The sequence below is a fragment of the Callorhinchus milii genome, unplaced genomic scaffold (genome assembly GCF_018977255.1).
Source record: "Callorhinchus milii isolate IMCB2004 unplaced genomic scaffold, IMCB_Cmil_1.0 Scaffold15, whole genome shotgun sequence".
NCBI lineage: Eukaryota > Metazoa > Chordata > Chondrichthyes > Chimaeriformes > Callorhinchidae > Callorhinchus > Callorhinchus milii.
In genome coordinates this window covers 10,332,341-10,347,788 of record NW_024704756.1, presented here as the reverse complement: position 1 = coordinate 10,347,788, position 15,448 = coordinate 10,332,341, and the positions used below count along the sequence as shown (strand labels likewise).

The 15,448-nt window shown below is 37.3% G+C and overlaps 1 protein-coding gene across 1 annotated transcript in view; it reads left to right on the top strand.

Moving 5' to 3' along the window:
* Positions 1-4,266, top strand: part of LOC103178026 (glypican-3) — an 88,279-nt gene extending 84,013 nt beyond the window's left edge. The window contains exon 8 of the mRNA XM_007892506.2: positions 4,005-4,266. Within this exon, the coding sequence (XP_007890697.1) occupies positions 4,005-4,186 (182 nt within the window). The 3' untranslated portion in view covers positions 4,187-4,266. The remainder of the gene's footprint in view (positions 1-4,004) is intronic.
* Positions 4,267-15,448: the final 11,182 nt, after the last annotated feature.

The window sequence follows — 15,448 nt, the reverse complement described above, 5'->3', positions numbered from 1 at the left end:
AAAACGTTGTTTTATCATTCTGATGAGAAATTGTCTCTTGTTATGAAGACTGTAGAAAATATAAATATTAGAACTTTGAAGTCAGAATCCTGAATTGGTTTTTAAAGAGATACTTTTTGGGTGTTATGATTTTTAGATGCGAAGGAAGAATTCATTGTTCTTCCTTACTGATTATAAAATCAAATAAATCACCCACAATAGTAAATAAAAATTAAATAAGATGCACTGCTGAATCATTGAATTCTTCAGTCTTGGGCCATACATCCTGAAGCAATGTCTACTGCAATGATCAACCCTTTTCTATCATTAAAATGTAGCTGGTGATACAGAACAGCGCTTATCCTTGAGTTTAACATGAGAGTTCTACAAAAAAACAATCCATACTGGCATGAGATCACCTTCTTTCAACTTTCAAGCTTGATGAAAAGGCTTCTTCCCATAGTTACTGGTAGACGCAGTTCAGTTGCTCCACTGAAAATGGAACAAAATCATTCACTCAGACAGGGAACACCAACAATAAAATAGCAGGGAACTCAGCTTGAAGCACATGCAGGCCATTCCCAGTGGCACGTGCGACAGATGTTGTTTACCACTTTTAAAACCTATTTAGTTACTGGCACAAGACGACCTTTAAGGTTATCATAATGTAAATCTGATGACAGCTGACTGATGAGTAAAAATCATATGCCTCCAATTTCACCATTGCTGTCATCTTTGGTTTGTAACACTGTGTTTTGGGCCCATGTGCATATGGGAACTGAGGTAAGACTAGCCTGACATGTTTCACTTGAGACTCTTTAGCAGATGTGTCAAAAAGATATCCGATAGTTGTAAGGGTAGTGTGTGCCTCATTACTCTTTATTTCCCTTCATTTTAAATACCAATACAGAACCAGAAAAGTGCAACAACATTAGTTTAATATCAATTGTAATGTTGCTTGTAGCTCCAGACGGTGTGGAGACTATCCCCAAGAAAATACAGAACTAGTTTTAATTGGGAACTTTTTTTTGTGTGTTATCCATTTTCTATGGATATTTTCTTATCAAAATTCATATATTTCCGTTATGTTTATGAAGTATAAAATGTAGGTGGAAATGTTTATTAGTTCCATGTGCATTTAGGCGTTTGAAGCCTTAGTGGTACATGGTATGTACATATTGTGTATCTGTGGCATCTTGTGGTTTTTGCATGTGGAAATACATGGGTCACAAATCAAAAGTGCCTCTTTTACAATAGAGTGCAATACTTGAACAACATCATCTCACAAAGGCATCCTTGATAAGTTTCAACAAATACGAAAACCATGTATTGACCTTTTTTTGCCAAAATACTGTTGACATTTTTTCACAAGCCCATGCATGTAGGCGCAAAGCTTACTGAGCTTTAACAATTCACTATTATTCCAGAGGCCCTAGGCTATGTTCTTGTGGGAAGAACAAGAACATCATTGCTAGCAGTTAAGAATATTCTTCCTGTATTATTTCATTTGTTTCACAAACTGATTACAGTTTGGTTATGAAAATTCAGTCCTTGTTTACTTTTACTTAGAATTGACACAGTCAATGAAGGCATTCTCTGTGCCAAAATTGGCTTTCTGTTTACGTGTGTCAACAGTATGTTTTAGTTTTGAGTTCTACAGTAGAGTTAATTCTGATTGATGAATGCTCAGAGATGGATGGAGTATTGCCATAAATTAATCTGCACATGAGTAATTTTTATCTTAGCCGAATTATGGGAAAAATCATTTCTGGCAATCTGTTAAAAGCTGTTTACTTGCAGATTCTTCATGAATAAATCAAGATTATAGACTAAATCTCCGGTATTTTAACACTGAACATAAGTTGAAACCTGTCTGGCTCCATTGTCTTGATCTCTGTAATACAATTATCACAGTTTCTCAAGTAAAACGGTTACCAGTTCTACACTGAAAGATTAAAGTTGTGATAAATATTTGAAGTATGCCTTCTAAATATTTCTGTTAATTTTCAGATCCTGTTATAGCATTCAATATGGTCTTAAAAAAAATGAATAACATTGGTTTCAGTATCTGTCCAGTAATCCTAATGGTTTACATCCTCATTGATGCATTGCAATCTATAATTAAAATCTGAACGATTCCATATGAAAATCCAATTTAGCGCAATGATGAGGGATCCTTCAATGGCTCAATGGGTGAATGTGCCTTGTAGTGTTTTACTGAGTCATTATAAAGAGGGAGGTTCCAAGTTTGATCTTTGGCCTTTGCAAAGTTTAAGTGGTCTCAGCTGGGGCAGCATTGCTGCACTACAATGAACTGAGGGGCAGTGGGAAGAGAGTATCAGCCAGGGTTTCCACTCCTGATAACAATCTAATGATAGAAAAGTGCACATGAGTGGATATTAGGTGAGGATAGGCTTAGCTGTGATGCCCAACAGTTCAATAGTTACCAACATTCACAGCCAAGCTTCCTGCCTGACAAATCCCCACTTGGATGAAGTCCTGGAGGACACAGCAATAACCATTGTTTTCAGGAGAGGATGAAATCAATGTGAGGGAATGAAGGAAATTGCAATGAGGAATAAGGTGTAAAAAAAAGTAATTCGATAACATCTCAAAAATAGCAATAACTGATTAATCTTATCATGACTAAGAAACTCATGGTACACCAGTTCGGAGTTTCCATTTACATCTTAATTATCATTCATTGTGCCTCTTACTCCTTGAAATAACTGTTGCAACCCACTGCAACTCATTTCTAATCACTTAAGTTTGACATCTGGTTTGATTTCTTAATGCTAATATCATTTTGATATCTAGGAGGACAATATTCTCTATTTAGTTGAGTAAGTAGCCAATTGGCACTCATTATCCTGGCCTCTTGTGGTTAAGTACAAAATAGATGCCTGGGCCTGTGAATGATGCCATAGTAAGAGTAAGCATCTTCAGAAGAGGAGACAGGCACATAACTAATGATTGGGTTTCACTTGAAGTGACCCTAAGGAAGGGTTATTTAGAAATGTATTATTTAGGCTTAGGGATAATCTTTGCCATGGTAACTCCCTTCTTGATTGAGTAGGTTATGATTCTTTTTAAAAGATTGCAAATAAAATCAGCTTCTCAGTGTGCACCTTTTCTTTCAGAATCTCAAGCTGATAACTGACATGGCTGAATTAAATTGGGAGATAGACTTAGGTAGATCAAGTAACGAAGAAATCTGCAACAATTTTTCTTGGTAAATCCATATATGATTTAAACCTGGAGCCAATTAAAGGAGATTCCATTTGAATTATTGGTTTTATTTTAGTGCTTTCGTTCTTAACAGATTCTTCTCCAACATTTGACAGAGTGTATCAGATGTGACATAGAGTTGGGAATGTTTATACAGGTGCCTTGACCATGCCCTAAGGTAGTCACCATCTGGTCTGCCGTTCAGTCAGTTATTCAGCACAAATAAACGTAGTAGAAGAACTTCTTGGGATTTCCTTTCAACCCCACATTGGAGATAAATGCAACCAGATTTGTTAATTTAATACTTCATTACTGTCAACTGCAGATTTTAATAACTGGCTCTGCAAATTGGATGTGCATTAGTTAAACACTACGTTTGTGGAAAACACCGGGTGATATATTAATTTACGCATATAGATGAACCTCAGCAATATTTGGGTGTATGGAGAGGTGCAGATAGCGGAGATTTGTGGGAATATTTTCCTGACCCCATTCTGCATTGGTGTTCCAAAGTGCTCATGAATTTCATCAGAATTAATTTGTCTTGAAATTATTTGCTGCTTTTTTCTCTTAACTTAAAAAAATGGCCTCCCCATTAACCCACCACAATAACTTGCAATTATATAAGCGTCCTTAACGCGGGTAGCATCTCAGGTAGCTTAAACATGCTGAAGCATCCATAAAATGAAGCCGTTTGTGTATTTAAAGTTTTCGAATCTTAAAAGGCGTTGTCTTAAATGGAGCACGCGCTATTAGAACAGACAGCTTTATTGAGGTCTATGTGGTTTGTTATGCAGGATGCGGGGATGGAACAGTCGAGGATGATGTGACTCTACACAAGCAACTCCTGAATCCAAGAAGCAAGGACAGAGTTTCAGCAATGTCAGAGTCTAAAAATGCCACAGGAAGTTCCACACCAAGATGTCTTATTACTACCATCTCAGTTTCTATGGCAGCCATTGTTTTCATTTTTCAGTAAAGTGGCAACTGCCCTTGTGAACTTTCGCACTTGATTAACCTACTTCTGTTGATGCTTTTGGTAAATTATGCTTTGTGAGTTAAAATATAACTCAGATAAAAAGAAAATCACCCTCTGTAAAGTGATATGCTGCATTCTACTGTTTTCCCCCTACAACTTTATGACTATAAAAAGGTAATGTTGCTCATTAAAGTTATTTTTCTATATATTTAATCTATGTTCATGTTGAGATTCAGTTCAATTTATTCTTGGTATATTTGTATGTAGAAATTTCTTAAATATAATTGTGAATGCACATACTTTTTTTACTTTTTGTAAAAGTGCTGTATATTTAGTTTACTCCTAACCAATTAATCCGTTTGTCCAAATTTAAATATTATGGTCGGAGAAAGTCAGTTTGATACAAGTTAAAATAATCTTCCACCTGAAATCTAACATGTTTTTCAAAACCATTTAAAAATGACTGCTTTGACTTTCCTATGTAACTTGTCTTGTAGATTTCTTGGTAAACATTCTATCTGAATATTCCTTAGCCATCAGTATTTAATGTTGAAGCTTTTATGCATTAGCATTTCTTTCTCCTTATCAAAGAATGCTGGTCCATCAGTTACTTTTAAATTGTAATGTGCCAAGTTACGTTTATTTTGTGAATATATTGGACAATGATATTCTAATTAAGCTCAAACAATTCCCAGAAAATTGTGTGCATGTTCCTGAAATAGACGAGGTAACTATGCTATTAAACAGAACTGTTCTGGTAGCACTTGTGAACCTTCTGTTTAACTGAGTTCTTGGTAATATTTATGCACCATCACATTTGATTGATGACTCGAGAGTTACATTTCTTTAAATGTCATCTATTTTTGTTATTTCATATCAGTTACATGTTCATGTAACTCAGAACGATTACACGTTTGTTACCCTACGAAAAGTGGATTTAATGTTGTTCATAATAGAATATCGTACATGTATTCAATTAAGTAACAAAATACTTTGTGGCGTTCTTAATGCAGTGCACCTCTGCAAAGAGGATAACACAGAAACCAGCAGCAACAGTACAATTTATTCAGAAGTCATTTTGAGTTTTAAAAGGGAAAACTTTTTATTGAAGTGTTTCATCCCTTTGTTTCACACTCCTTTGTGGAGTCCTGCAGCTCAGTGGTTAGAGCGCTCGCCTCGCAAGCGAGAGACCTGGGTTCGATTTCCAGCAGGGCGAAACCTTGGGCAAGTTTCCTTACTCCACATGCCTGATAATAATCCCTCAAGGAAATAAATAAAATAACAATTTGGTCACTCAATCCATGACTGTTTGTGGGACACTGCTGTGTGCAATTGGCTGCCGTCTTTTACCCACAAATATACAGTCAATTCACTTTACAGTATATTCTGTGAAGTGCTTTGAAACATCTAGAAGACGTGAAAAGCACTTTATCAAATGCAAGGATTATTATTATTACTCTCTTTGAAGAGGTAAATATTTCACTGCAGACTAACACAAAGCAGCAAATGTATTTATCTAAAAGTATAGCAATTAGCTTGTTTGGCTTTTTATAATATGTTGCAATATGAAATCAAAAGTACTAAACCAATTTAAAAAGCTTGCTCCTTTATAGTCTTGTTAAAAATAACAGCTGCAGATCTAAACTGCTTTTTAACACATCGAAGGTGTTTTGCATTTTCTCCTCCTTTTTGTTCTCAGAGATTAAGTATCCTCCGCATACTTGCACTCGCTGATTAACCTTGGAGGATGAGCTAATGCTTTTCTAACAAAAAGCACATAGAAAACCGCTCCTTTTAAAATGACCTCTTTATAGTCAAATGAGATACGAATAACACTTAAAGGTTTTGCTTTGAAGTCAGGATCTTACTTTGAATTTTAACGAGATTTTCAAGCTTTGGTTTTTGACTGCGGACATTATTTGTTTGAACAATAATGTGTTAATTTATGTAGATTCCATAGTTTCTCAGTTAATTAGCAAGTCAGCCTTAATTCCAATTACTTTCCCGACAGGATACATTAAGCCATGTAACAGAAGGTTACAGATTGCAGTCCCAGTTTGTGTTGAGTTTGCTGATCTCACCTGGGGCAGAAATTCCGTACTCTACAATTGGCCATAGCTAGATTGGGGAAACATAGGAGAAGGGTCCTACTCCTGATTACTATCTAATGATGGCTACATGGGTCTCAAAGTTGGACGAGAACATTATTTGGCTCATGTGCGATGCACTCCTAGATTGTATAGCCAAATAACACTGACTGTCAAGATTCACAAATGACCAATAGTAACAAGGACAAGACTGACCTCAGTTTAAATCTGTTTAACTCAGAAAATCTATTCAATGCTAAATAAACATTTATGTTATAATAAGCTTGGCATTTGAGACAGTGCCTTTAGCTGTCAGCCTGACTCAGTTGGTATCACTGTCACTTCTGAGTCAGAAGGCTGTGGATTCTCCAAATTTCATTGTCTCATGAACAAACCATAATAGCTTGTCCTAAGTGACAAATTTGCTCGCTCAGAGATTAAAAGAGTGAGCTCTATCCAGTCATGCTGTGACATAACTGACACATACACTGTACTAGTAGCTACTTTTACCAGCAGGGTATGCAAATCTTTACTTTTTTTTCTCTCTAACAATTTCTAATTCGAGATCATCTGATTTGGAAATATAGCCTATTAAATCCACTTTCACCAAGTTATAGTAACCGGATAATAACAATGAAATGACAATGACATTGTAGCATCACCGCTAGGTTTCATAAAATCACAGACAGCTAAAAAACAACTAGTTAAAAAAGCAATTTTGCCAGTCATATCAATATATATGTACTCCCCTTTATTGCATCAATTGTTTGCAGATGTAGGATACCATTATTCTCTAAGAGTTTCAGTTACACCCATTCTACAGGGTTTGGTGTTCATTGTTCATAAATTCTAAACCTCCAGAGTACTGAAAAATACGCTTTGCAGTGAAGCGTGTCTAACTTTCCATAAAATACACTGTAATGTGGGCTAATTCATTTCACACATTTTGTACTAAGTACTAAACTGTCAGGAGAGACTCCCAACACTGCATGACTCAAACATTGAGAATGTTTGAGAAATGTTGGCACTGATCTCAGATGACGCAGTTTGCTTATTAATGTGTTGTGTAACTCTGCTTTGTTGTATTGAACTTGGCAAAGCTTGCATGTTGTCTTTGGATATAGAACAAATGCAATGCATGTTGTATTGTACGTGCAGGTGTTTACATCGAGTAACTTAAGAAGATTGAGATCAGCGATTCTTTGGATACTGGGAGGAGTTGGGGTTAGGTGCCTTGTTGGGTCAGGCATGTCCCTCAGTTGTTGAACCTGGGCCCACTGTGGCTGTGCAGTTTTGGGGATTATGGTATAAAGCAATTGGGTTGAGTGAGTCTGCAGGATTCTGATGGATACATTTTGTAAACACATTTCTACTCTTAAGCACGAGTTACAGCAGAAAGATGGAAAGGGTCTGGGAACAAAGCTTAGCTTTCTAGACAACAAAGTAAGAAATGACAAAAGATATTTGAACAGATTTTTGCAACCATCACTTGCAGCAAAATGCATGAGGAGTCATTTAAATGACACACTGAGTGCTTCCCATCCCACACATATGTGGAAAAATCCATCCTGATTTGAAGGATGATTCCAGTATGATCTATGGCAATGTGTCTAGTCATGTTTCTGGATCCAGATGTTTTGGGACATCAGTCCTGAAAGTCTCAAAGCTTTGTGATTGTCATAGACATCAAAGGGGATCTGCCCTAATGACATCCCCCTACCCAGTGGAGAGCAAATCATTCCCCCTTTCCCCTCAACAAAAATAATAGTGCAAAGACATTTGACAAATCTACATGGGTTTCCATTGCAGTATCCAAAGCAACATTTCTTTGCAGAAATCTATTCTATTTGAATCTGACAGAGGAATATTCTCTTGGTGCCAGCTTTCGCTGTGTGTGTCTGTGCCGTTAAAACAGTTTTAACCGAGTCTGACTACTGTTTTGAAAAAAATTGTACAGAGCACAAAACATACGTTGTTTAGTATCTCAAATTTGAATACGTTAGTTGTGGAAGTTTCGCAGACTAACTGCATTGCTGATTAATGTATTGTTCTCTTTAAATACATGCTCTTACAAATAAAAAAAATGCTGGAGACCTGGAGTTGGATAATCAGCATCTGAAAGAGAAAAAACAGATTAGTGTTATAATAATAATCATAATAATCATGCATTTGATTATAGCGCCTAATCACGTTGTTGAGATGTCTCAAAGCGCTTCACAGGATATATTGTGAAGTAAATTGACTGTGTATTTTTGTGGCAGAAACGCTTAAAAGTTTTGGGCTAAACCTTTTATCGGCATTTGTGGTTTGTATTTATGCTGGTACAAATCCTGTTCAACTCTTGGGCTTCTAGATAAAATAATAATAATAATCCTTGAATTTGATATAGCGCTTTTCACGTCTTCTAGGCGTCTCACAGCGCTTCACAGAATAGACTGTAAAGTGAATTGACTGTATTTTTGTGGGTGAAATGCGGCAGCCAATTGAGCACAGCAATGTCCCACAAACAGTCATGGATTCAAATGACCAAATAATTATTATTTTTTTTCTTGAGGGGTTATTATCAGACGTGTGGAGTAAGGAAACTTGCCCAAGGTTTCGCCCTGCCAGGAATTGAACCCAAGTCTCTCGCTTGTGAGGCGAATGCTCTAACCACTGAGCTACAGGACTCCAAAATAAAGGGTATCAGGCATACACAGTACAAAAGTCTATCATATGTTACGCTATGGTTCCATCTGGAATGATGTGATACAAAAGGGAAAAAGCACACCCACTATCGTGCTGTAGTTTTAATGAAAGATTTTTTCATTCTCTTTCTGTTCCAGACTCTAAAAACATCTGTTTCAAATTTCCTTTTTGACAAAATGCAATCTTCTGTGTATCGTTTGTATATATTTCCACAGTCAGAGTGTAAAATGAGAGGAAAGCTTGTATCCCAGTGGACTGGCCCATCCCAGTGAAAGAAGACCACAATTAAGCTATTCAGCGGTGAGACAATTATAATTAAAGAGCAAGATGAGTTTAAGTCATGGGTAAGATGAACACAGAAACTATGAATATTTTTATCACTGTTGACTGCACAGAAGATAGCAATGAATAATGCATAGAGGAGCTCTTCCTATAGTAAATAACAGCCAGTCAAAGATCCAGTTATGTTCGCAAATCAACCGTTATGTTTACAATGGAGATGCCGATTGTTTGTAATGAATTCTCCCTTAGCTTTCCTGAGCAGTTTGCTAAAAAAATTTTTAAAAGCCAATCCTTGGAACAGATTTCCACGAAGTGTGGTGCAGGCCTAAACACTGAACTCACTTAACAAGCAGCTTGATGCTTTGATGAAAGGAGGATAGGTTGTGTATTCTGGAGGGATGAATCAACAACAACAACAACAACAAATTACATTTGAACTGTCCACCAACCCAGCCATGGACACTTAAGGAAGTACTTGGAAGGAGAGACAGGAAATAATGTTAACAGTGAGAAACATATTGCCACATGTAACGTTTTTAAGAAATACACGAATAATTGTTGAATTATACAGCTTCTTACAGCTCTTTCTCGGGTGGGTATTTTCCATGGGTATACATTCTAGAGGGCCAAAGATTGGGGCCAATCACAAAATACAGTGGAGAGCTCCAATTTAAACCTAAGTGTGAAGCGCTGACCAATCTGTTGCCCTTTGTCCTATTGCTGGCTCTAAATACATCTAAGCCTGACCCTGCTTATTACTAGTCTCTGCAACCCTCAATTTTAACCAGTTTAGTTCTGCTGATTGACTGCTTGACAGCATGCAGAGAGTAAAGAGCCAACGTCACAGCTTGTATCTGTTGTGATATTTGCTGCCCCACGAACAGAGACAGGATGCTCATGTAGGAGACTGCAGCTGCCGGGATTCTAAACCAGTCCTGTGCATGCCGTAGCTCAGTGTTGTCAAGTGGCGTTAATCGTTTTAGTTTTGTAGCAACGTAAATAACTGTCAAAAGGAGCACACCGCAAAAATACTGAAGATGCTATTCATGAATGTGGTTAACGCCAGAAAAAGTAGACAGCAGCTTTTGGTTGTCTGAATTATTTATATGGCACAAGTTTCGCAGAGGTCTGTCTGTGAGTGAGTAGGGTCAATGTCAGAAGATATGGTAGTTATAAATGGATACATTCAGTTGTAATTATATCAATTGGGCTTGTCAGTATTTTTGGAAAAGGATTTCCAGGCTACTTTCAATTCCTTACATTTGAAACTATGTTTTGTTGCAGCATATGATTTGCTTTTTGATCAGGCACTGGCTGATACATGCAGAAACCCATCTTAAGAATTGCTTATGAATATCCAAACCAGACTGAGCGTTTTATATGAGCACGGCACCTACACATTGGCAATTTCCCCGTGTCTGGAATGGAATGTGTACTCTGTCAGTGTCCTGGGACGTCCTCCCGACGTGAAAGGCGCTATACAAATGTTATCTCTCTCTCTCTCTGGAAGGACACTCCCTGCTTACGTAGTTCCTGAGAGTATTGGGTGATAGCCAAGGCATGGGGTCCACAGAGTGTGCGTTCGGGTACTGTTACAAGTTCAACCAGTTGAAACCACATAGCTTGTCACTAAGAGTTCTGTCTGACAAGCTTCCCACTGCTTCTCCAGGAAGGACCACCCAACCCATTAGAGCTTTGGTTTGCAAGATCAACAGGAGCCAAGTGGGAAGAATGCTTGCTCCATTTATCAGTCTGCTCTCCAAGTCCTGCTAACAAGCCAGGTTGGGTTGTGTGTCACCAGCAGTGCCTTGGAGAACTGTGGACCTACTTGGATCAGAATCCAAGACCATGATAGTTTGTGCTATAACCTGGGGAAGTGAGAATGGTAACCCAGCCTCACACTGCCTATGCACTTCAAACCCAGATGTAAAATCTGAAGACTGTGCATGTCCTCATCCTCTTTGTTCTGCTTGCTGATTACAGCACATGTTGAAAGCAGCTGTTTTGCCACGGCAGTGTTGTAATGTAGAGTCTTAGGTTATTGTTCAGAAGTTTTCACACCTGCAAGTTACCGCATTCTGTCCATGTTCATAATCGTTACAGTGTATTACCTTGTTTTCTGCAGACATCACTATTGATTTATAGCAATTACCTACCTCTACCTATATACAATCCTTTTAATGTAATAACTGGTTATTTTCTCTTCCTCGATTCAAAACCAGGGTGTAGTGTGAGTGCGTGAAATAATCTCCTTGGGAGTAGATATAGTAGCCAGTAGCGAATCACACTCTTTGGTGATACTTTTGGAGAACACTTAAATTGTGTGTTTCTAAAGATCGTTAAAGGATTCAGATTGGACATGTCTCTGCTATTTTATGGTGGATAACTTCCTGCCACCAGTTCCCCTGATTAAATGGCCATTCACCACATGGCCCTTGTGAAATATTAGTGGATGGAAAGATTGCTCTGATGACACAAAGAACAGTCACTACACTTGACAGTAATTGTGTGTGAATGATTATGAGAAGTTTCCATGTAAAGAGGTACTATGAAATGTAGATGCTTTCTTTCTCCAGTCCTTTTCATAGAAAATGAGGAAGATAGACTATCAGTTAAATATTTGGTATATATTATCTGCATCAATGAATGAAATTGGACATTGAGTGATTCGCTAATACGTTAACAAGCACAATTGTTTGATCAGCTAGGTTACAGTGTAGTAAACATTTACATATAAATGCAAGTTGTTATTTGCAGGGATAAGAAAAGCACAAAGCTGTCTCCAATTATGAACATCACAATGCTTCCATTCCAAGCTGCATTTTTTGTTGAGTGGCAATGTATTTACTCTAATGTATTAAAATGCAATACAATTAGATTCTTCTACTACACCTCCGAGTGTATTTGTGTCACCATTCAGCATTTTGAAATAATCAAAAATGTATTTATTTCTCTTGTAAAATATTTTCCCCCAGTGGTGAAGATTGTACAAACAGAACAAAAACAGTACTGATTGCAATATGTTATGTTCTCCTCGCCAAGAGTGAAATGAATACAAAGCAACAGTTGCTTTGAAGCCAGTTCCTCTATTATCCTGAAGTGTTGCTCTCACCTGGCAAAGGAAAGGGTGTGTATGTGTGCACTGCTTTTTTTGGTGCCTCCAACCAATATTCCATTTAGGATCAGTGATCAACGACTTCCACAGCATCTTTTTTGGGCAGGGCTTTTTCTTGTTTAATTCCCAAAAGGAACCAGATTAATTGTCTTTAATTCCATCAATGAGATACGTCAAACTGAAATAGTTGGGTCTCAAAGGGCAAGTGCATTAGTTAGCTTAACACTGAAATGTGGGAGAGAGGGAGGGAGTTCCTTTAAAGTGCCATGGGATTGATCACTGATCCAAGCCCATGTAGAATTATTGTAAATCGGTTCAAGCCTAACACTCAAGCCAAGGTCCAAGCGAAATTATGTTATGATTACTCTAATTTAAAGAAACATTTTTTTATTCTTGAGTTGCTCCTCTCGACACTTAGAAATGTTGAGCCTGTATGGAAACGTTGAATTTATTGTTTGGAGTTTGTGATGGTTTATGCAAGAATTTTGAATGGGTTCCAAGAAAATAGCAGTCATTACCGAGAATTAGAGACTGATGGTCAGCCAATCCCAATGATAGATTCTGCTCAACCATATGCTATTAATTCTTAGATCTTTTGAGTCAGCAATTTGGCTAACAGAAATTAACATTTTAGCCAAATTTGTAGAATAACAGACGGTTTGCTGGATAGAATACCTCCTTGTTGTTTGTTAGTCATGAACAATGAGAAGAAAAATGTGGAGCAGATTTTATGCTGAAGCAAAAAAAAGGTCTGTCTTTCTTCCCAAATAAAGGATTGTGAAAAAAAACTTTTAGCAATAACGACAATTTCTATTTATATTGCATTTTTCGAATTAGAAGGACTTAAAACATGGGTGGAATGGCTACTGGCTCGTCCAAGCAGAGGACATGACATAGGCCAGTGTTTGCTATACAAGGGGCCTTTAAAGTCACTGCACACCCATCTCTCCGCAATGAAAGCAGGTAGCTGGATGAGTTCACACTACAGACAAGCTGTAAGGAATCATAAATATTCACTTTTATTTATTCCTGTGGCTATTGTGAGTGCATTTGGTTCCCATTTAACATCTGGTTGGTTCACTGAAAGTTACAATGTAATACAACGTATGTGCTGAGAATAAATATTGAATGTGGTTACTTATGTCGAACAATGTTATAACTGCTGTTACTGAGGACGTGGGGGATTTATTCTATTTTTAGTTACTCACAGTTAATTTAAGGGAGATAACTGAAACCAGTAACATCTTTTCTGTTCTCAATTCTGATCCCAAAACTTTTTTTGACAAAATATTTTCAACGTGCAATAATTGAAACTCATAAATAGAGCAAAATATAAGACATTTGTGAAGTAAAGCCATTCATTTATTATTATACGCTGTATATGAAATTTACAAATCCACTTCCTTATTGTTTCAACGAATTATTTGACTTAACTTGCACCATGTATGATGGCATCGATATAAACTGGATTTCTGCAAAAAGATTTAAATATCTGGTTTAAATATCTCCATTAATTTCCTGTATCCACAGCAGTTAGTTTTATGTAATCCTGAACCAATGATTAGAAGATGAGAAACTCATGAATGAAAACTGGCCATTCTGTCCTGCTCCTTCTACAGACTGTATAATTGAACTTCCCATGGGCTCTATCCCACTCATTTTTTCTCTGGAGGAACATTTCTCTATTTATATTCTTTGACTCCCAAAAATAACTCAAGCAAAACTCCACAATACTTAAACTCCATGTATGAACAGCACAGGAGTCATTTTGTGCTGTAGGTATATAATGACCTTAGTCTATACATAATCCAAAACCTTGAATTGTGTTCCCAACCGGATAAAGGAGCTAATCAATTGGATTTCCTGGGAATCTGTTCCTTACATCCACTGATCTGAGGAAAACAATCTTTCACTGATTGTCTCGCTCAATGTTTATGTTAAATAATCTCAACGCCACCCCACCCCACTCCCTCCAGATATATATTCACAAACCATATGAAGTAATTGTATGTCTTCATCATTTATGAAGATGACTTTCACTCATGTTTTAACAATCACAATTTGCATTTACAATATGTCTTCATGTAAGGAGATTGTCTCAAAGTGCTTTACAGAGATGGAGAGGGAACCCAAGCTGGAAGGGAGATAAGATTTTTTTCTCTCTGCGCTAACTACACTGCTATGTGGTGTCAGTTCACCGTAGAAATGCATAAGACCCTGAAACACACCAATAATAACTTTTCTATTGACTTGGTGGGAAACTGATGTGTGGTGTGCTACTCAGGCATACAGACCACAAAGATCCTGTATTGAATCTCAGCTAAATTCACCAGTGGTAACACTAATGGCACTGCAATTGATCTCAGGGCTTCTGGCTAGGAAAGGAAATATCAGCCACAGATCCTGCTCCTGATCTCTATCTGCTTGGACATATATCTGTGTGTAATTTGGGAGAGAATTTGGGTTTGGCTTTATTGATGAACCAATTCAAATCACCTTCAGATGGTTATTGTTTAGGCTCCCACATGAAGGATAATCCCTTGTTCTATACCCTATGATGGAGAAGCCTTAGTTATTAAAGTTTTTACGGTTTTCAAATGAATTAAAACTGAAGGCATAATGCCCCTCCACTCCACCTGGGCCCCTAACCTTCACCCACTTTAGATTTGGACTTGCCAAAATGTGTCAACCCTTGCTTCTATCAACCCCCTTTTTATCACTGTTACTGACAGGGAGGGATATTTTTATCCACCACCCAGGAACCACAACATACTGAACAGAAATAAATCAGTGTCGAATGCTGGTTATGAACTAAAAAGAGTTTGTAGACACAGAGACACAGATAAAAATGTTACGCCTGGAAAACTTGATGACATCAACAAATATACAGGATGTATTAGAAATAAAAAAAGGCGTAATTTGGGGCCCGTAATCTGATCTCACCTTTCAGTGTGCGGATATAAAGATTTGAGTTTTTCTCTTAGGTTTTATAGGCTACAGCCTCAAGTTTACTCTCTGACATCCATTGTTCTTTCATATTATATAAAATTAGTTAATAAAAAAAATCAGTCCCAGGTTTTGTTGATATTT